The 23,379-nt window shown below is 34.0% G+C and overlaps 1 protein-coding gene across 2 annotated transcripts in view; it reads right to left on the bottom strand.

Annotated features, from left to right (window-relative positions):
• The window catches only part of LOC138692040 (zinc finger protein 239-like), a 44,174-nt gene extending 26,143 nt beyond the window's left edge, over nt 1-18,031 (bottom strand). For both annotated transcript variants that reach the window (XM_069814872.1, XM_069814871.1), the window contains exons 1-4: nt 15,998-18,031; nt 9,032-9,129; nt 4,035-4,172; nt 1,158-1,240 (exon numbers count right to left, since the gene is read on the bottom strand). In XM_069814872.1, coding sequence (XP_069670973.1) covers nt 1,158-1,240; nt 4,035-4,172; nt 9,032-9,129; nt 15,998-17,657 — 1,979 coding nt within the window. In that variant the 5' untranslated portion in view covers nt 17,658-18,031. The remainder of the gene's footprint in view (nt 1-1,157; nt 1,241-4,034; nt 4,173-9,031; nt 9,130-15,997) is intronic.
• Nucleotides 18,032-23,379: the final 5,348 nt, after the last annotated feature.

Here is a 23,379-nt window from a genome sequence, read left to right as displayed (position 1 = left end):
TTCCATCACTCTTTCATCATATGATGACGCAGAATATCTGCATGGAAATATCATATGTACTTCGGTACATCAACATATATATGATATGCGTAATAAATCACATTGTGATTTAAGACGGCGCCTATACCGTCGGATCCCGGCCAACCAGTCACTCATTCGAGTGCACCTCAACACATGTATGGACTTCGGTCCTGCGTTTATAGACATCTATGACGTAGTGCAGAGGGCGGCCACTAGAGGGAACCCAAGAGATGGAGCTTAATCTGAGACGATTCTAAACGGCGTCGGGGTTGTATCCGGCGTGGCTTAGTGGATAAAGCATCAGCAAGTAGAGCTGAAAACGCGGGTTCAAATCCCGGCGCCGGAGAGAATTTTTCTCCGTTCCATCACTCTTTCATCATAAATCTAATTGGATAAAAGAATTAGAAAATGATGTAAGCAGTTTAGGACTAAATTTGTTATGGAAAGAAATTGATGAAATTGATATAAATTTGATACGCAAAATTGTAGCGGAGAGAAGTAACGAGATAGTGAGGCAGGAAATATTTAGAAAGTTAAATGTTTTACAATCATTAATAAATTACAAAGAAATGGAAGTCATATGGGGACAGGAAGAATATACAAAAGTTAACGACAAGGAAGAAAGTATGGGACAAGTGTGGTGGAGATTGGAAATTTGGAAGTTAAGAACTAGAAGAGGAGACGTAGCAAAAGATATATGTCCTCTATGTAATCAAAAAGAAGATGCCTTACACATTCTATTATCTTGCTAAAAAAAAATGAAGGAACAAGAGAATTTTTCACTCAGGAACCACTACTAAAACTAAATGTAGAAACAGCATATAGGAAATTGCAATCGGAAGAAAATTAAGCGACCTAGGAAAATTTTTGTAAATAATAAAGAAAAAATGGGAGGGAAAAACTAAGGTATAAAGGTATGTATGTAAGAAATATTAATCAAAGGGAAAGAGTTTTTTTTTAAGAAATAACATGTAGTACGAAGTTTATAGTAATAGTTATTAATAGTAAAATGTAGTTAAGAGTGTGTTCCTGGAAAACAAAATGTAACAGGACCAACATTAACGAATGATGCACAAATTGTACATACTTTTGATAACAATAAAATATACATATAGATCCTAAACCACGTCACTTACCTCTCAGTTGAGACTTCATTATCTTTTGCTGTTACTTTCAGTGTGGTCTCCTCTTTCACTTGATCCAAATCACAAAATTCTTTCTGTAAAAGAAGGTTATGGAAATCTGAGTTATATGCTGCTGATTTCATTTTTAATTCTACTTAAGCCAGTAAACAATACAAACAGTGTTGGTGGAAAATATTATACAGAAATCAATTTTTAAAATATAAATCAAAACATTAAGGCGTTTTGTAAGAGCTACCCTGACCAGCACGAAGAAGTTTACCAAGAAAAGAAAGACATTTATGAACAAACTATTGAGTACTTTAAAGAAAAATGTTATCTTAAACACTTAGACATGATTGCCCTTTTTATTGGGGCCCGTGGTGTTACTTCAAAATTCTTTAACACATTTAGGAAACAATTTCGTTTATAAATAATTGATTAAATGGCGATCTTACTTGTGTTAATTGTGTAAGATTGTGCGGCTTACAGCTGTTTCGGTGCTTCTTCACACCATCCTCAGAGCCTACTAGATCTCGGCGTCATCTCGAACTTCGCTGCCTGTTGTGAAGGTGCGTTCGATTGTTTAAAAGTGTTGAAATGTGGTGTCAAATAGTGTGTGTGTTCTGAATTTGATCTGTGTATTGAGAATTTGATCAGGGTGTGTTTTAGTGTGTCTGTATATTTCATATTGTTCTAGTGTGTTCAGTTTTTGGTTTTTAGGTTGTATGTGTAGGATTTCCATGTCTGTATTTATGTTATTGTATGTGTGGTTAGCATTAGTTATGTGTTCGGCATATGTAGATGTATTGTGTCCTCTGGTTATTGCTTTAATGTGTTCTTTGTAGCGTGTTTGGAATGATCTGCCTGTCTGTCCAATGTAGAAACTGTCACAACTATTACATGTGAGTTTGTATACGCCTGTGTGGTTGTATTTATTTGTTTGTGTTGTTTGTGTGTTGAGATGTCTTTGTAGTGTGTTTTCTGTTCTATATGCTATGTTGTATTTATGTTTTCTGACTGAGGATGCGATCTTGTGCGTGTTTTTGTTTTCGTATGTTAGTGTGATTTATTTCTTGTGTTCTTGTGTTTGTGTTGTGTTTTGTGTGTTTGTTGAGTTTTTGTTTTGTCTTCCTTATGATGTTGTCTGTTATGTTTGGATTGTAACCGTTTTCTTGTGCTATGTATTTGATTGTGTTCACTTCTTCATTGTAGTGTTGTTGGCTAATGGTTATGTTGAGTAATCTGTGTATAATTGTCCTCAATGCAGCATGTTTGTGTTGTGTACAACCCAAAAACCAAAACCTCAACACACTAGAATAATATGAAATACACAGACACACTAAAACACACCCTGATCAAATTCTCAATACACAGATCAATTTCAGAACACACACACTATTTGACACCACATTTCAACACTTTTCAATAATCGAAAGCACCCACACAACAGGCGGCGAAGTTCGAGATGACGCCGAGATCTAGTAGGCTCTGAGGATGGTGTGAAGAAGCACCGAAACAGCTGTAAGCCGCACATGCTTACACAATTAACACGAGTAAGATCGCCATTTAATCAATTATTTATATTCAAGTGTTAAAAGTAGTGTACGAAAGATTCAACATGAATTTCGTTTACCTAAATCTTTAATAATGTCACAATAATTTTAAAATTTAATAATTGTAAAGAGAAGAGCGCACAGTGTGCAGAGTTTGAGATAAATCAATACCTTCCGCAGTCACCAAATTCCGCAGAAGCTTGTCAGAGATTGTTTCCTTTGTTTTTAGTTTAAAACGTGGTAGCGGTCCCATTTATTCCCACAAAAACACAGGTGCACTGTTCTTCTGAGTTTAAAAATTTAAAATACGTATATAAAATAATTACAACAGTATTAAAACACTTATTGTTAAAAATCATGTTTTGACTAGACATGTTTCTGGACAACTGCCATCCTATCCTCAGTAGTCGTCTGTAAAGAGAATCAATATCTCGAAATGAAACTTCGCTTTTCGGAACTTCATACCAAAACTTCGCCAAAATATAAATGAAACGTTCGTTCCGGGCAGGACAGGAGAAATTCGTTGGGGAAAATGTCTTATAAAAGTTGCGTTGTTATAACATTGCATAAAGATTACACTAATAATGTGAAAAACGTGACGCAGGTGTGTAAAATTAAAAAAAAAAACACTTCTGTTGGCAAATTAGGTACTACTTCAAATACATCATTGATTTATGAATTTCAATTACTTTCATATTGTAAACAAAGTGACTTCAAATTATACTACTGTCTTCTGTTTTAATTTTCTTAACAGCATCAAATACACACGACTCCACTTTTCCTCGCGTAACCCAGCACGCTGCAAGGAGTCTATGAACATTTCAGACCTCTAAATAGTAGCACCACAGTCTAGTATATACAGTCACGAAGCTCAATACATAGTAAATATGCATCTGTAGATAGTTGCTAACCACTAGGACCGCTACTATCGCCTCATCACAGACAATGCGAAACAGAACCTGCACAGTCTATTGTTCCTAGTGAACTCAACAACTCTAGCTTCGTGACTGTATATACTTTAGACTGTGGTAGCACTCCAACCTTTTGCAACTGCTTACAATGCAAATCAGGGAAGCTTTACAGAATAATTATTAAGCAGGATTTGATTAAATTAAACGCAACAGTGATAATATTTATCAGAAACATGCAAATGGATACTGATAAGATTTAGTGAATGTCCATCATCTACAAGACAAATAGGGTTGAAATATTCACGAAGGAATAAAGCATGATAGCAACTGTCACTTCTTCTGGCCACCTGCCTGTAGCAGCTACATCAGCCAGAAAGTAACAGAGAGAGAACTACCGACCAACACACTTCATAGACTGCACTCACCTCAGCTTCACTCTTCACGACGGGAAAGTCAACTGGCGCTGGTCCTTCCTCAACTGTTATCTCTGATTTCAATTCATAGCTGTGATCCAAGGATTCTTCATTTATTTCACTTAGGTGCAAATCTAATGAATTTCCATACTGCAAAACACAGAGAATAATAATAATAATAATAATAATAATAATAATAATAATAATAATAATAATTATAATAATAATTATTATTATTATTATTTATTAATGATAATGACAATAATAATTTAATAATTGATAATAATAATAATAATAATAATAATTTAACAATGATAATAATGACAATAATAATAATTTAATGATGATAATAATTAATAATAATAATCATAATAGTAATAATAATTTATTAATGATAACAATAATGACAATAATAATAATTTAATAATAATAATAATATGCTAATAATAATAATAATAATAATAATAATTTATTAATGATAATAATGACAATAGTAATAATTTAATAATTGATAATAATAATTAATAATAATAATAATTTATTTATAATATTAATGTGCGAAACAACAGCACAAGGCCAATTACAGTTTAGCACAAGATACAAACAAAACAACAAATGATGATGGGAATGAATGATAGAAATGGCGGTGAGATGAAATACAATCAATATAATAGTCTACATTAATGAATTGACCAAATGCAACAAAATAAATAGCACAAATAATAATCATTCAAATTAGTTCAGTGAGATAATTAAAAATAATGGCAATTGAATAGAGTGAATTACAAATGTATTAATGAAATCAAATAAATGAAGACTGGAATAATACATACTAGCTTCAAAAAGTTCCCGGAATTTGCTAGCACCATAGAAACAACGTACCTTAAACACTATTCTACAGCATTCCCTTCAAAATAGTTGCCTTCCGCAACAACACACTTTTGCCAACGCGTGTAGAGTTCCTGGAAGCAGGCCTGGAAGCCATTTTGTGAAACCCGTCTTAGTGCTCTCGTCGCGTTTGCGATAACCTCTTCAGCATTGAATCTCCGTCCTTTCAGATGACTTTTCAGACGGGGAAACAGAAAGTAATCAGGTGGTGAGAGATCAGGAGAGTATGGTGGGTGATCCAAAGCAGTTATGTTGTGCCTGGCAAGAAAATTCTTTACAATAATTGCGCGATGAGCAGGTGCATTGTCATGCATAAGGAACCAGTTGTTTTCTACCCACTTTTCTGGACGTTTCCTTCTCACTGCGTCCCAGAGGCGACGGAGGGTTTCTACGTACAATTCTTTCGTTACAGTACGACCTTCTGGAATGAACTCATGGTGCATGAGACCCTGAGAGTCGAAGAAAACTTCCAACATAACTTTGCTTTAAGTGTGCTTAAATGCGACAGGCTCATGTCAGTAGATTTACTGGCATGTGAAAGAACTCCTGCGGGACAAAATTCCGGCACATCCGGCGATGCTGATATAACCTCTGCAGTTGCGAGCGTCGTTAAATAAAACATAACATTTAAAATAACTTTGCCTTTGGAAGTGTCCCTAGGAAATTTTTGCTTCCGAGGAGATGTTTTCGATTTCCACTCAGATGACTGTCGTTTAGGGACTGGGTCGTACAAGTAGCACCAGTTTCATTTTGTTTAAGAAATCACCATCTTCATCAGCCATACTGATCATGTCCCCAGCAAAACACAGAACTTGATGTTTGTACTTTGCTCTGTGGACATAATTACAAAATGCGACGAACAAACAAAACACTATGATAAACAATTGCCTACAACTCAAAACCAATAATTGCCATTATCAGCAAACTTTAAGGAAATGACATCATGAATTTTACCAACAAAACAAATGTATAATATCCCTTGTTATATATTAATACGAAAAATGGTAGTAAAATTCCGGGAACTTTTTGAACCTAGTAGTATACGTAATATTGTAAAGATATGAATTGGCAAGAATAGTATAATAAATATCTTGACAATGGCATAAATTAATAAAACTGACATAAAAACTCAAAAGATATACTACACATTAAATGGATTTAAGTTCAATCCATGCAAATCAGCATATTTAATACATCTGCAGACCGGAGACAGAGATTTAGAATTCCTATTATAAAACATTTTATGAAATCTTAAACCCTTAGCAGGAATATGAAGACTGATATTGCTTATGAAAGATTCACAATCAATATCACCCTTAATGACTTTACAAAAAAATAAATAATCAAGATCCTGACGTCTGGTAAACAATTTGCAATCAATCTCATAGTTATAATCGGAATTTGGTAAAAATCTATAAGAACACAAGGAAATAAATTTTCTTTGAATATTCTCCAATTTCGCCGAGTCAGTGGAAGTAATGGAGTTCCATACAACAGATGCATATTCATATTATTATGCAATTCAATAACAATAATAATAATAATAATAATAATAATAATAATAATAATTTATTAATGATAACAATAATGACAATAACAATAATTTAATAATGATAATAAATTATAATAATTAATAACAATAATTAATAATAATAATAACCATCATAATTTATTAATGATAACAATAATGATAATAATAACTTAATAATTAATAATAATTAATAATAATAATAATCATGATCATAATAATAATATTAATTTATTAATGATAACAATGACAATAATGATAATAATAATAATAATTTAATAATGATATTAATAATAAAACTAATAATAATAATAATTTATTAATGATAACAATAATGAAAATAATAAAAATAATTAATAGTAATAAGAATAATTTATTAATGATAACAATAATTTAGTAATTAATAATAATCATAATTTATTAATGATAACAATAATAATAATTTAATCATGATCATAATAATAATATTAATTTATTAATGATAACAATGACAATAATGATAATAATAATAATAATAATAATAATATAATGATAATAAAAAACTAATAATAATAATAATAATAATAATTTATTAATGATAACAATAATGAAAATAATAAAAATAATTAATAATAAGAATAATAATTTATTAATGATAACAATAATTCAGTAATTAATAATAATAATAATAATATTTTTTTAATGAAAAGAATAATGACAATAATAATAATTTAATAATGACAATTATAATAATGTAATAATAATAATAATAATTTAATAATAATAATAATGATAATCATGATAATTTCTTAATAATAATGATATAATAATAATAACTATAGAAATGTCAGAAGGAAGTGATGTAGGGGAAAAAAGTACCTACAACAAGGATACCATGTCATTTACCCAGTTCAACATCTAATTGGAGGACATAGTGAAGATATATTTTCAGAACTTGGATAGTAGGAGGAAGAAGAAAAAAGTGCATTAGATTTGCTGACGAAATGTCGTTGTTAGCAGAAGAGGAGATGCTACTAAGGGACATCTGCTGGAGCTAAATGACAGCTGTGAGCAGTATGGGATGAAGATAAATGCAAACAATACAAAGACTATCGTTATCCAAAGACATGAAAGAGGTAAACCTGCGAATTCTAAATGAGGCAGTAGAGCAAGTGGACAGCTTAAAATACTTGGAGTGTACTATAAGCAGTAACATGAGCTGTTACCACTATGTTAGAATGAGGATAGCAATGGCAAAAGAAGCTTTTAATATAACAAGGAGCATCTTCTGCGGACCTCTAGAAAAAGAACTAAGGAAGAGACTAGTGAAGTGCTTTGTGTGGAGTGTGGCATTGTCTGGGGCAGAAATATGTACATTACGACGAAGAAGCGGCTAGAAGCATTTGAAATGTAGATATGGAGAAGAATGAAGCGTGTGAAATGGACAGACAGAATAAGAAATGAAGCTGTGTTGGAAAGAGTGGGTGAAGAAAAAATGAAGCTGCAATTGTTCAGGAAGAGAAAAAGGAATTGGTTGAGTCACTGATTAAGAAGAAATTGCCTACTGAAGGATGGCTGGAAGGAATGATGAACGAGAGAAAAGTTCGGGACAGAAGAAGATGTCATATGATAGACGATGTTGAGATATATGTATCAAATGCGGAGACTAAGAGGAAGGCAGAATATAGGAAAGATTAGAGAATGCTGGGTCTGCAGTGAAAGACCTGCCATTGACTACATAATGTACTATTGTTACAAATTTGAAATACTGTTGTGAAGTTAGGTATGAAGATGGGAAAAACATGATAACCAAATGGTACCCCCATACCGGTTGCATGATCGTGCACCTCTTTTAAGGCATGTGGACATGAGAACAACTGTCGGCCGTAGTGTCCTGTACGGACTCTTGCGTCCAGAGCTATCCTAGGTTATGTTTTCCGTCACATGCTATAGCCTATTGTTATAAATGTGGCATTTCAACAAAAAAATAGACCAAAGAAGGCTCCATTTTTCTTTAACAATTGTGTACTGAGATTAGGACGGAGTATTAAGCACTTGGTTTTACTTTCTGGCACTAAATACTTTCCATAAAATAACCTAGAACTATTAACCTGTTGCAAACAATAATGAATAGATGTATCGTCGCCATGTTGTCCACATCTTACATCTCGAGCGAATGGATCACAATTTAAGTGTAAAACACGATAGTTGATTATGTCGAAATAGAACCTCCTTCGACAATAAACTCTGTCTCCAATGCCACTAAATTGCCTTTTTGCTTGTACGGTTCATCCCCCCAAGCACTCACTTTCCAAAAATTTGCACTTGGACCTCTCGTGCAATGTTACGTACAGTAGGTTCTTCAATTACCAGCATACGTCTCATCAGCAAGCGCCATTATGACGGTGATATATTCATTCATTATTGCGTACAATACGTGGAATATTCTAGGTTATTCTGTGGAAGGTACTGGGTGCCAGAAAGTAAAACAACGTGCTTAGTATTGTATACTATTCTCAATATGCAAATGTTAAAAAAAAAACACCGTGCGTTCTTTAGTCTAGTTCTTCTGTTGTCGTATCTAAATAGTAATTATACTCTCAAAATACGCTACCTCAGATAAAGGCTGCTTCTCTTCTGTATCTCTGTTGTCACTTGTTTGTACAGAGAGTGCGTCGATTTCAGGTTCTGTCTTGATCATGTCAATCACTTCTGGAAAATAAATTAATAACACTCTTAACCCCAGAATTTATACCGGGCTGGCGCGAATGACTGAAACGAATGCAACAAGCTAGATTTGCTTTATGTCCTCGCGCTAAAGACAAGAAAACAAAAATATCTTTTAATATTTGAGGAGAAAAATTCGCTCCGGCGCCGGGGATCGAACCCGGGTCCTTGGTTCTACGTACCAAGCGCTCTAACCACTGAGCTACGCCGAATTCAATCCGCAGCACGAGACCGAACCTCTCTCCTTCGTTGTTTCCCTTTGTGGCCTGACTCCAAGTTAAGCATACATGTTGACGCATATGTCCAGTGTCAACTGCCATTATACTAGGAGCGCACTCAGCTGAGTGACTTGTTTGGCCGGGATTCCGTAGTTTCGTGCACTGCAGCTATGAGAATATTGTCGATTTATTAATTTGTTCTACAGAATAATATCTGTGATATTGACAATTAATATATGAGGAGAAAAATTTGCTCCGGCGCTGGGGATTGAACCCGCACGAAACTGAAAATAAATATATACATAAATGAATAAATAAATAAGTTGGTAAATAAATAAATAATGAAGTAAATAAATAAATAAGTAATTAATTAAATATATGTATATTTAAATATATAAATAAACAAATAATTTAATTCATTAAGAAATTAATAAAGTAATAAACTAATAAATACATTAATAAATTAATAAATAGATAATTTAATTAATTAATTGATATATTAAGAATTAAATAAATAAGGAAGTAAATAAAGTAACATGAATAAATACATAAATAAATAAATTTATTGATTAATTACGAAATCAATAATTAAAATAAAGAATTAATAAATATGAATAAATAAGTAAATAAATAAGTATTAAATACATAAATTTAATTAATTAATTAATAACTTAATAAATAGGTAGATAACTAAATAAATTAGTAAATAAATTATTTAATAAATTATTAAGTGAATAAATAAATAAATATGTAAATAAATTAATTACATAATTCATTCATAAATAAATAAATGAATAACTTAATAAAGAAGGAAATAAATAAGTCAGTAAATAAATAGTTAAAAAATTAATCAGTTAATTAAATACATGAAGAAATATATATATATATATATATATATATATATATATATATATATATATATGTAAATAAATAATGAAATAAATATATACATAAATGAATGAATAAATAAATAAATAAAGAATTAAATAAATTAAGTAATTAATTAGTAAATAAATAAATACATAAAGAAGTAAATAAATAATTTAATTAATTAATTAAGAAGTATATAAATTAATAAATTATTAAATTAAGAAATTAATTAATATATTAATAAATAAATAAATATAAAATAAATATGGACATGGACGCAGTAGAAGTGCCTGACTGAAATAGATACACATATTAACTGATGCGTGTAAGTACTTATTAATGACGAGTTCTTTGTCAGTAAAGTAGTTATCGCAAGTTACATTTCTGTTTGTTCTTTGATAAGACAGTGTTTCTACAACCCTTCGACCTGCTCCAGAGTGTACCCTTACACAGTTTTCTTTTCCGGTGTATGGCAGACAATTTAGGGGATAGAAGGTTTTGGAGTCACAAGCCCACCATACTTTCATGCCATATTTGTCAGGTTTTGATGGCATGTATTCCTTGAAAGGACATCTACCACGGAATGGAATAAGTTGCTCATCAACCGTTAGATCAGTACAAGGAATATAGGCCTAATATTTTTTTAAAATTCGAATTCACATTTTCCCAGACATCTATAACCAGGGCAAACTTATCCTTCCCACGGCAAATGGATCCTGTTTTGTCATCAAAGCAAGTAAACGCTAGCAAAGATTTGAATCTCTTGAGACCCATGGTCTCCATACTGGAATACCATACAAGCTGCTCCATGGAATGTCATAATTAGTGTAATTTGCCTTGAGGTGTCCTGCAGTTACTAGTAGACCGAAAAATGGTCGCAATTCAGTGTCGTTACAACACTTCCATGGGTGTGCAACATTTCTTTCTAAATACAGCCGCTTAGCCTTTTGATTATTTATCTATGTCACTTATAACTGAATCAGTATAAAGACTGAAGGCATCAATAGATTTCCCAGGTGAAAGAGTGACTTTATTTATTGACCTTTTGATAATATTGTGAGCCCTAGGCTGAGAGTTCCACGTGGTGCCATCTTTACCAAAGAAATTAGCAGTTTGAACAAATGCTTCCCGCCATATCCTAGTTCTAGACGGTCGACACTAACCTCTTGTGGATCACATTGGTGATAACTGCTTTTCTCATTGATAGATAGATCCTCACCATGAGGGTTTCAGGGTCATATGGTGGCTCTAAATGATGATTACTAACTTCTGATCTTTCACTCTGATGATCAGATTTGCTATTATCGGCGTTATCGCCTGGCTCGTAGCTAGAATGTCTTTTCTTAGGTCAGGTTCTCTAAGCAAATCCTGAATGGATTCTTCACACAAGTACTTAACGCTGAGTCTGTCAGAATATTTGACCTAATTACAACTCTTCAGTATAACAGCATAACTAAGATGCATTCAAATATACTGTAACATCTAACGACCGTATCTTTGTTTCTTTGACTTTCTTCGGCTTTTCCATAACAATTACTCCCATATAAAAATAAAGTAAAGGTGAAAGATTGTCACTCTTTCTATTATAAACTACACCGTATTATGGCTAGCATAACTTCACAAAGACTTATTTATATTTATTATAATGGATATTTGGTCCATTTTTTTAAATGTCATTGTTGTTGAGCTTCGGAAATAATTTTGCCAACCTTCCATTGCCGTCAGATCATCACTGAATGGTTTCAAATAGTGAAACCTCGTTGCGAAGTGAGAAAAACCAATAGACCCTGCATGCCCGGTTAAGACTGTAAAGAAGTAAAAGTGTTCTAGAACATTTGTGAAAAATACTACAATATTTTCCTTCTCCCTAACTATAAAAAACACAGAAATTAACAAAGTCATGAAATTTCAAGTAGGTAGAAATTATAGTTTTAATTTTGTTCACAAAAATAGTAGTGCCAGGGTCCGACGGACCCTGGTTGCCCGGAGAAGGGTTAATTGTCAATATCACAGATATTATTCTGTAGGACAAATTAATAAATCGACAATAAAAATATCTTTGCCAAGTGCAACAAAAAGTTTAAAATTATATCTTATTTAACGACGCTCGCTACTGCCAAGGTTAAATCAGCGTCGCTGGTGTGCCAGAATTTTGTCCTGCAGAGTTAACATGCCAGTAAATTTACTGACATGAGACTGTCGCATCTAAGCACACTTTTATGCCATAGACCTGCGCCGGGATCGAACCAGCAACCTTGGGCATATTAGCCTAGCGCTATACCAACTGCGCCACCCAGGCGACATGTGCAACAAACTGGCATGCTCAGAACACAGGGGAGATATCTGTGGTAGATATGCAAAATGACGGTGTTCTTATCCTGCAAGCCTCAAAATAATACTATAAGATTACTTTCAAATTATGGAATATTATTAGAAACATGTCTCTTCTAAAAATGGCGTCTCCAATTTGTAAGCTAACTGTAATATATTAGTATTTATCCCAACTATTTGTTATAAATTTTAAAAATCGTTTGTGAGAAATAATTGTGTTCCCAGCAATCACTATATTTTTTTATTTTAGTAGGTTATTTTACGACGCTTTATCAACAGCTTAGGTTATTTAGCGTCTGAATGAGATGAAGGTGATAATGCCGGTGAAATGAGTCCGGGGTCCAGCACCGAAAGTTACCCAGCATTTGCTCGTATTGGGTTGAGGGAAAATCCCGGAAAAAACCTCAACTAGATAACACGCCCCAACTGGGAACCGAACCCGGGCCACCTGGTTTCGCGCCCAGACGCGCTGACCGTTACTCCACAGGTGTGGACCAATCACTATATTTTAAATATCAAAAAAGTTACATCATAATTTTATAGTTGATCAGTTATCAGCAATTTTCAAGTATTGACATTTCCACTATAGTTATTAAGTTCAGAAATTCTGCAATGTTGTAATTTTATGTAGTTAATTTGTCTTTCCAAATTCAAATTTATTTTTTCATGATCCAACAATCCTTGCATAACTTATCCCTAAAGAATATAAGACAGCCATTGTACACAACAGGCCCAAAAAATGTGGGGTGACTAGTAACTCAAAGTACAGAACCAAAGCTGTCAAAAAGGGTATGCAGTTCAGGGTTAACCTACACACAATACGTGAGCTATTTTAACAAATTTATTAGCTTAGGCCTATTTGTTAAATATTCAACATTCCCGGAGTGGGTGAGCACGTACACACACCAAACACAAACGAATATGTACCTGAGAAGATGTTATGATCATTAGATTCTAGGGAAATTTTACAGTATTTACGTTACTAACAAAGATGAAGAATTGAAGACTGACATTGTCTCAAAGACAGTAATCACCACAGTCTATATACAGTCAAGAAGCTTGAGTTGTGAGGGTGCTAGGAACAAAAGACTGTGCAAGTACTATTTCGCATTGTCTGTAATGAGGCGATATTAGCGATCCTAATCGTTAGCAACTAACTATGGATGCATATTTACTACATATTGAGCTTCGTGACTGTATATATTAGACTGTGGTAATCACAAAGATATGTTATACTAGCAGTACAACTATAAGGTAACAGAGTTTACTTACCACAGCATACAAACTTCTATATTATGTAAATACATCTTCAAGAATCCAATTTGTATTTGTGTGCAAAGAATTAAATAAATTTCCCTACTATGAGACGACGTGTAATACAACGCAAAGTAGCAATGAAATTCACGCAGGAAGTTTCTGGATGTTCTTTACTACAAAAGTTGTATCTTGATTTGAGTGAATCGTAGCGTCAAATGCGAAAGCCATGAGAGCAAGGCATTTCTCTTCAATTTAATGGAGGTGGTTGTTGTTTAGTCAGCTGTCCGAAAACAGGTTTAAACCTCAAAAATGATACTAGCATTGCATCACTTATGAGACAACTAGGCCATGAAATAATGGGGTAAGGTAGCCAGTTTCTTTCCCCCTCCATTGCATACATCGCCGATTAGCTATATATTACAATATTATTGCTACTGTTAGTACAGAAAAACAAGAGTTAAGAAAACAAAAAAATGCGTCATTCTTTTTTTTTATTATTAAGTTACTTAGGGCCATATTCATAGACATTTTTAGCGAACTAACGTTTTTCGTATTCATAAACCAGTGTTAGCGGTATGATATGATATGAATCCTGTACAAGTAATCACTCGATAGCCGGGGCTAGTTTAGCACGCTCGTATCGTGGATTAGAGAAATGTCTATGAATAGCACCCTTAACGACGCTGTATGAACTACGAAGTTATTTAGCGTCGATGAAATTGGTGATAGCGAGATGTTATTTGGCGAGATAAGGCCAAGGATTCGCAGTAGATTGATATTCGCCTTAGGGTTGGAAAAAAACAACCCAGTAATCAGCCCAAGAGGGACTCGAAACCAAGCTCCAGAGCAAATTCAGATCAGCAGGCAAACAGTTCAACAGACTGATATACGCAGGTGACTAACGCGTCGTTCTCCAAAGAACCAGATGCAGGAAATTTATTCATGGAATATCATTTAAAAACACGGTTACCTATTTTACGTTCAAATCTACAGTTTTTTCGTTGCTTCTGAAACACTGGCAATTATATCTTGTTTCATTTTATTATACAGTAAGTGTTCAAAAAAGTTATAGCCAATTGCTGTTAGATTTTTTTTTTGTCAGTCTTCGTGCATATGCACCATTTTGCCTGGCTATTGAAGCTGGATATAATAGGCCTACATTACTTGATAATGATTGAGAAAGTTTTATATTTATTGTCGGACCATCGGATCTGTGCCCCTTCAGCGCTGTCGTCGTTCTTGGAAAAGTTAACGCCTGTACACACTCCATTCCACCCGCTTTTCTCCCACCACGTCAAACAGCAGGAAATGAACCTTGCCTAATAGGGACGTCGCCATACTTCCGTCAAACGGTGTCATAAATAACTGGTCCTCCATGCTACAATATCATTTCTTTCAATCAAAATACATCTTGTATTTCTAAATTTTTAAACCTAAATCACACGTCTCGAATCACTTTCTCTAGCGTTTCTCTCCAACCTTGGAAATTATTGCTTCTCTCGCAAGCTTCAGTAATTTCTTTAATGTCGGAACTTTATTCTACACGATATAAAATTCTTGTATCTTTCTCCTTAAAATACATCGGTTCATATCATCTACAAGAATTAAAGGTTCCCTTCGTCTGTTCTTCCCTGATGATTCTAGCTTTTCATCTCCTGCACAGACTTCCTCTCTTCTGATTTTCTTTATTAGGTGCTCTGACCTGCCTATATAAATTAAATAAACAAGTTGTATTATTAGTATTAGTTAAGTAAGCAATTTTAATACGTAATTATTTGAAATAAAATAAGCCTCACCTGTGATAGCAGCTACTCTTTTAGTTCCCTGATTTATGGGAAACTATTGACCTGTTTGTTTCTCTTCATCACAAAATGCTATTACGTACGTGCTTAATAATATTTCTTTCGTTACTCCTTGCTACAGTGTTATGCTGAATTGACAACACTGGACTGCACGTGCAAATAAACTGTCCTGCAAGAAGGCTCAAAATTGTGAGTAGTGGGGGAGAGAAAGAGACATGGATAGAAATGCAGGGAGAGAAATGAATTACCGAAGCTGAGAAGGAATTAGGGTTCAGTTCGCATATCTTACGAGGGCACAGATACAATAGTCCGACAATATTTTGATCATTTTGATGAAGTTCCCCAAACCAACAAGCCTTGCTTTCTTGGACCTACCTATTCCTGTTGTGGATGGTGTTCCTCTCACTGCTGTTTCTGACATGGTTGGTGTTGCTGCTCCTTCTGTTGTTATTACCATTGGTGGTGATACTGGTAGAGGTGCCGCTGCTGACGCTACTACTGCTGTTGACGACATGGTTGCTGCCTCTACCGCTATTCTTTCTGATGAAAATATAGACATTCTTCCCGCAGGTATCAGAAGTGATTTATAATTGTCCTTTCCATTCAACCTGTTATTTCGAATAGATTTGAGTAAATGAAACTTGTCAAAGAGAATGAAAATATCTTCATTTATATTGAAGGGATTTTTGAAAGTGGAAGTTAATTGTCCATTACATAATTTCTCTACCATATTCCTGTTGACTCCATAGTTGTGCAAAATCAGAGTGATAATTCGAAATCCGCACTGATTCAGAAAGTCTAGAATTGATAACGTGAACTCGTAAAGCTTTTCTGAAGTCAAATTACTTCCGGGAAAAAGACGTACTATGTCTTTATTGTTCGACAGAAGTGACGTAATAACAAATGCTTGCACTGTACTAGCAGGTTGTAGTTTATCTGCAGATTTTACATCAGTTTCCTCCAATATTAAGTTAACAACTTTCTCGTGGTCTTCTAATGTCTTAGCTTTTTCTGACAGATGTTTCAAATAATCGCAATGTATGCTTTCTGGACTCAGGGAGTGGGATAGTTGTCTTAGATATTCAGGATGAGGAATAGTGAGCACCTTGGAACTCCATAATCGTCTGTAGGCTGATGGATTTGAAAAATAATTCAATGATGCCCAGTCTAAAGTGTCAGTTGAATATTTCGGCGCTTTTGTTCTTAACAGTGACACTTGCTCCTTCAAAAACTTAACCTTACTATATATTCCAAAACTTTCGTCAATTTCATTGCAACAGCTGCCCAACAGGTTCGAAGCTAGTTCAAGTTTTTCGTTTGGTGACATACTCCGAATGTTGTAGGACTTCAAATGATTCAGAAGAGTATCGAATTTAGACCACTTATCCATTACCTTATCACTGCCAAGCAGCCAGTCCAATTTAGAACTAGAAATGGGAATATCGTTGTGACTAATGTTAATAATTCTGAGTTCGTTATTTATTTTTAAACTCACAATAATTTTTGGCACTTCAGAAGTACAGTCAATTTTTAAAAATACAACTTCCATGTCATTTATTATTACCGTAAACCCATCAATTTTCATATTTTGGATTCTACTTTTGAACATGTTAAAATCTGAAATCACATCATCTGTCACCCACTTCCTAAACGCGTCTTCATCTTCCGTCTCTTCTTCTTTTCGTCTTTCTTGTAGTCCTTCGCATTTTTGTTTATATATTGAGGACATATACGATGGCTGATTCGGGAATTTTGAAGGGACTGCATCATCTGTGAGTTTAGGTATTTCCCTTCGCAGTATAAGGACGCTACCGTCGCTTCGAACTGCCCTATCTTCTCGCACAATATGTTCTTCCGAAAAGTGTTTGATGCACACGGCGGAAGTAGCGCCAGGCTGAAAATTGTCCCTGTGAATGGCACGCAGCCATTGTTCTCTTCTGTCCGGGTCTCTTGGAAAAGAATACACAGTTACGTAACCGTCGGTCGTAGTGTTATAGTTTGACCTACATCGAGGAACACAACACTTCGTAGGCATGGTAATAACTTAACGAAAATAAGTGTTGTTCAAATACTAAATTTTCGCAAGAACTGTAGACAAATGAATACTAAAAAATAACACTAAACCACACATTGGTTCCATTCACAATAAACCAGCGTAGTATAGCTACCTCGGAATGTGACATCATTCTTTATTTATACCCAAGTTTAGGCCCGACGGTCGCAGTATGATATAAAGTCAGTTTTTGAAGATATCATGGCCTATATAGAATACAATGTAGCAATAAATAATTGCCCTTTGTGGAGGAAACTAATGTAATTATATACGTCTTGTTAAATGTCACTTAACAATTTTCCACGTCCAATATTAACACAAAGTAAGAGGCCTAATATTGCAACTTCAATAATCCATATTCGCTATATCAAGTATGCCGTGATATCACCAGTGTGGCCAACACTTAATTTATATCCCCGTCACTTTAACACCTAGAAACCCGTCAGAATCCGTCAAAATTAAATAAAAATAATAAGACCCATTCACTACACCTATATACAAATAAAAAGCAAATTTTAACACAGCTTACTTATTAATCTTGATTAAAATAAAAATAACATGGTACGGCACCGGCAGGGCTGTTCAAAGAAATAGTAAAATCCCCTAAAAATTAAACAATTAAAATGACACCAGCTAAAAAAGTCAAAAGGTGATGCAAATCGTAATTTCCGCCAGAAAATCCGTCACCCGTCAAAGCCATTCTTTTCCGGTCCGCTACGTTGAAATTCCTCAGTTTTGAAGGCATTTCCGTCCAGTTGGCGACACTGGATGTTACTGTCTAGTATACATTGTCGCCAACTGGACGGAAATGCCGTCAAAACTGACGGAATGTAACGTAGCGGACGGGGAAAGGATGGCTTTGACGGGTTTTCTGACGGAAATTACCATCTATATTGCCTTTTGACATTTTTAGCTGCTGTCATTTTTTTATTGTTTAATTTTTGGGAGATTTTACCGTTTATTTGAACAGCTCTGCCTGTTCCGTACAATGTTTAAGAATCCCCTATTTCAGATTTCCTCGTAATCAAGTCAGAGATTAAGGGAAGAGGATGCTATTTTTTGGTGAAAAATGAGCAAATTAGAAAAAAATTCTTTAAAATACTCTGTGATATGTGTGGAAAGCATAGCATAATATTTTGTGGGTATTTATGCCTTTATCAGATGTTGAGACGCCATTTTTAAACTTTCTGCGTCATGCATTTTTAAATCACTCGCCCTTTTTATTGTTGTTTCCGGTAAATTGAATAAAAAAAAAAAAAAAAAAAACAAACAAAATTTTTTTTCTTTAAAATACTCTTTGATATGTGTGGAATGCATTGCTTAACATTACGTGTGTATTTGTGCCCTTATCGGATGTTGAGACGCCATTTTTAAACTTCCTGCGCTATGGATTTTTAAATCATACGGTCCCTTTTATCGTTTACGGTAACTTCATTTTTTTGCTACATTGTCAGACAAAAATGGATATAACTTCTGAACTATTAAAGATATATGCATGAAATTTAGAACACACACTCTTTAGACTATTAGGAAACTTTTCTCTGTAACAGAATTTTATTAGTTGATTTCATTTTAAAACAACGTCCGCTTGTTTGCAGGAAAGGAAATCAGAAAAGTGTTATTAAATTTTAATTGTTTATTTTACAAACGTAGGAACAAATATCAAAATTCTGTTACAGACAGTTTGTAGAACATGCTTTTGCAAGTACATTGCAAAAACTGGATGAATCTACCTTTAAAAATGGTTTAGATATATCGGTTTTAGTAGAATCCTGCATTGGGTATATTTTTTTCCAATCTGGGCCCCCAAATAATTTTTTTTTCAAAATATTTATTTTTGGTTGAGTTGCTACAGCTATGAGCTCTCTACATACAAAAAAATAATATTTTACACCAAATAGGAAAAAAGTTAAAAAAAAAAATACAACCCTCTGCCCTTACCGAATTATTATTTTAATCAGGATTGCTAAGTAAGTTATGTTAAAATTTGCTTTATATATACAGGGTGTTTCAAAAATACGGGGCATAATTTCAGGTATGTATTTCCCACATGTAGACAATCAAAATAGTTCATTACAACATGTGTCCGGAAATGCTTCATTTCCGAGTTATGGGCTTCACAACATTGAAAATCACCGGAACGTTTTTCTTTCCGCCGCTCGTTGTCATTGCAGAAGATGTTCAAAATGTCCACCTCCTGCTTGAATACAGACCTCACATCGATGTCTCATTGACCTGCGAACATGATCCCAAACTCCAGGAGTATTGCGTATGTCCTCAGAACATGCCACAATTCGATTCCGAAGGGATTCCAAATCAGGCACCGGAGACGAATAAACCAATGATTTTCAATGGCCCCACAAATAGAAATCGAGAGGGTTCAGATCAGGTGAGCGTGGAGGCCAAGCAATTGGGCCACCTCTACCTATCCATCGATCAGGAAACCTTCGATCCAAGTACCGGCGAGCCGTACGACTGAAGTGTGCAGGAGCGCCATCATGCAAGAAGTGAATGTGTTGACGATTGATCAGTGGAGCGTCTTCTAAAGCATGAGGTATGGTGTTTTCCAGGAAGTTTGTGTAAGTCTGTTTACAAGTACATGGGGTCCAACTAATCGATCACCAATGATACCGGCCCACATGTTGAGGGAGAACCGCACCTGGTGATGAGATGGAACAGTTGCAAGTGGGTTTTCATACGCCCATACATGCTGATTGTGGAAATTTGTTATGCCACCTCGTATGAACTGTGCTTCATCTGTAAATAATACTAAGGCAGGAAAGTTCGGATTTACACCACACTGCTGCAAGAACCACTGACAGAACCTAACTTGTGCATGGTAATCTGCTGGTGACAGGGCCTGTACAAGTTGCAAATGATAAGGATACAATTGATACTCTTTCAACAGTCTCCAGACAGTCGTATGAGGAACATTGACTTGCAAAGCTACCCTTCGTGTGCTGATAGAAGGAGTCATGTTCACAGCCTCCAGAATCTGCCCCTGTACTTCTGGAGTTGTAGATCTTGGTCGTCCCCTTCCCAAACCAGGAGAGTTAAATTTTCCATACTCGCACAGACGGTAATGGAGACGTACAAATGTCTTCCGATCTGGACATTGTCGCTGTGGGTACCTCTCCTGGTACAAACGACGAGCCAGCGCAGCATTGCCATCCGCCTTACCGTACATGAATTGTATCTCTGCCAGCTCTTGATTTGATTACATGTCACACTGTCTAACAATTACACAACACTGAATGTAACCTTCGCCTCGGAATGAGCTGTCAGAGTGCCCTCTTAATGTCTCTTTTGACGGCAACGACCTGCGGAAAGAAAAACATTCCGGTGAATTTCAATGTTGTGAAGGCCATAACTCTGAAATAAAACATTTCCGGACACATGTTGTAATGAACTATTTTGATTGTCTACATATGAGAAATACATACCTGAAATTATGCCCCGTATTTTTAAACACCCTGTATATATATATATTTTTTTGAGTAGATCTTATATTTTTTTTAATTCAACCATTGTGTAGCTGGAATTTAGATTTTTGCAGTAAAGAAAAAATAAATACAGGAATTAACTTTTGAAACAGAAGAAAATGTAATGCGCAAATGTAATAAAACGTTTAAAAAATCTTGCATTGTTTAAAATAATATATATATATATATATATATATATATATATATATATATATATATATCACGAGACAAAACGCTCAAGCAAAAATTAGTAAGTTCAGTTTAATATATTTTCAGTACTGGCAGTGCAGTGATTTCGACTGCATGCACCTCCTCATGTCATATGTATGAATCTCCTACCAGGTTAAGAGGAGACTCGTAGATTGACACTGCAGAAAGAACCTTATACACCATTTCATGAATAAGCTGAATGCATTATAATTTATAATAACTATAATACAAATAAATTTACAAGAGAAAATCGTTATGCTGTACTCTAGGATTGTTGCAAGTAGGGGAAAAAAGTTGTAAGTTCACCACAGTGACAGCTGTTGCAATATGTTGCAATTGAGTAGGTTTCTGAATATCTTTATCATTTGTAAATTGCAATAAGTTCATCATATGTGCAATATGTAAAAATATTCACTGTAAACCACATGTCATAAACCAGCTGCTTCAGTTTCAATGTTTTAATATAAAACAGCATCATTTTTAGCTGATTCTACATTGCTGTAACTCTACCTGTATAATCTAACTACAGAAAAAGTCCAGATATACGAATGCTATAGATTAAAAATCTCCTATAAGCACTTCAACACAAACTGAAGGATTGTGAAAGACATTAATGGTGGATAGAGGGGATCTTGAACCTGACACTGAATTTTAACAAGCAATTTACTTGAAATTTAGTGGTTTTTGGAATTCAAAGCTATATTAATCAATAAAACTCATCATTGATCATTGACAATCTACTTCTGCACATGACTCAATTGTGAAGAAAAGGTTTTTAGGAGGTTTTATATCTATAAGTTTAACATGCATTTCTTTCTAGTGCATGAAAATGTTTGTAAATATTGAACAATGATTACAGGTATAGTGACTTACCTAGATTTATAAGTAGCCAAGCATTAGACTCATGCAATTATAATGTTTCAAATATCTTTTAAGGTAAAGACACACTTTCAACGCACTTTCTACACAATTCATCTGATAAAAGTGCTACCTTGTTTATCTATCCGTTAACAATTGTAGTAATACCATTCTGTAATTACGATTACAAATATACACAGGAATAAAACTAACTGAAAATTCAATCACAATGACAGATGTAAGATCACTTCGGAATTCAATCATGTATTAATTCTATTAAATATTACATGTCTTTGATGTTTATGTAACAGATTTGAATGTGCAAAAGGTTATTTTTAATGAACAAGAATAAATAACAATACAATTATTATGCAGTTGCTTTCAAGTCTCAGTACAGTAAAAGCTGGATGGAAAATCAAGGAAAAAGGAGATAGGAATGACTGTGAAAATTACAGCAGTATTAGAGTTCTAAATTCAGGATATAAAATTTACACAAAACTTAAAAAAAAAAATTATATACATTTTATGAAACCAAATTACTGGAAGAACAAGGTGGATTCCGGAAAGGTAGATCATGAGCTGATGGATTCTTTACTTTAAAATGATAATAGGAATACAAAAAGTGTTTAATAAAGATACATATTAGGCTTTTATCGATTTTAAAAAGGCTTTTGATAAAGTTAATAGAAAAAAGTTATTTGAAATTCTGAAAAAAATAATGTTCCAAACCAATTAATAAATGCAACCTATAATTTATATTGTGAAAATTAAATTTCAGTATGTACTGGAAACAACCAAACTGAGTGGAAATCAATTAAGTTAATCAAGGTGTTCGACAAGGCTGTAGCCTGTCCCCAATACTATTTACTATATAAACATGGATCATATGATTAGAAACTGGAAAAGAACAAAACATGGTAATTTGAACATCAATAGAAATTTAAAGTTAGTTGTATTACTGTTTACAAATGTAATATTATTAGTAGATTCTGAAGATGGCCTGCTTTCCAATTACAACTCATTTTTTAGCAATACGGAATGGAAATTTCAATTAATAAAACTCAAGTAACGGGATTAATCGAAAAAAATCGTCGCAGCAAAATTTGCCTTTAAAATAAATCTGGAGAACAGGTCTCATGTTTTAAATATTTGGG

This window comes from Periplaneta americana, chromosome 16 (assembly GCF_040183065.1).
Source record: "Periplaneta americana isolate PAMFEO1 chromosome 16, P.americana_PAMFEO1_priV1, whole genome shotgun sequence".
Lineage (NCBI taxonomy): Eukaryota > Metazoa > Arthropoda > Insecta > Blattodea > Blattidae > Periplaneta > Periplaneta americana.
Note: the sequence above shows the minus strand (reverse complement) of the source record. Positions and strands in the feature narration are given on the sequence as shown.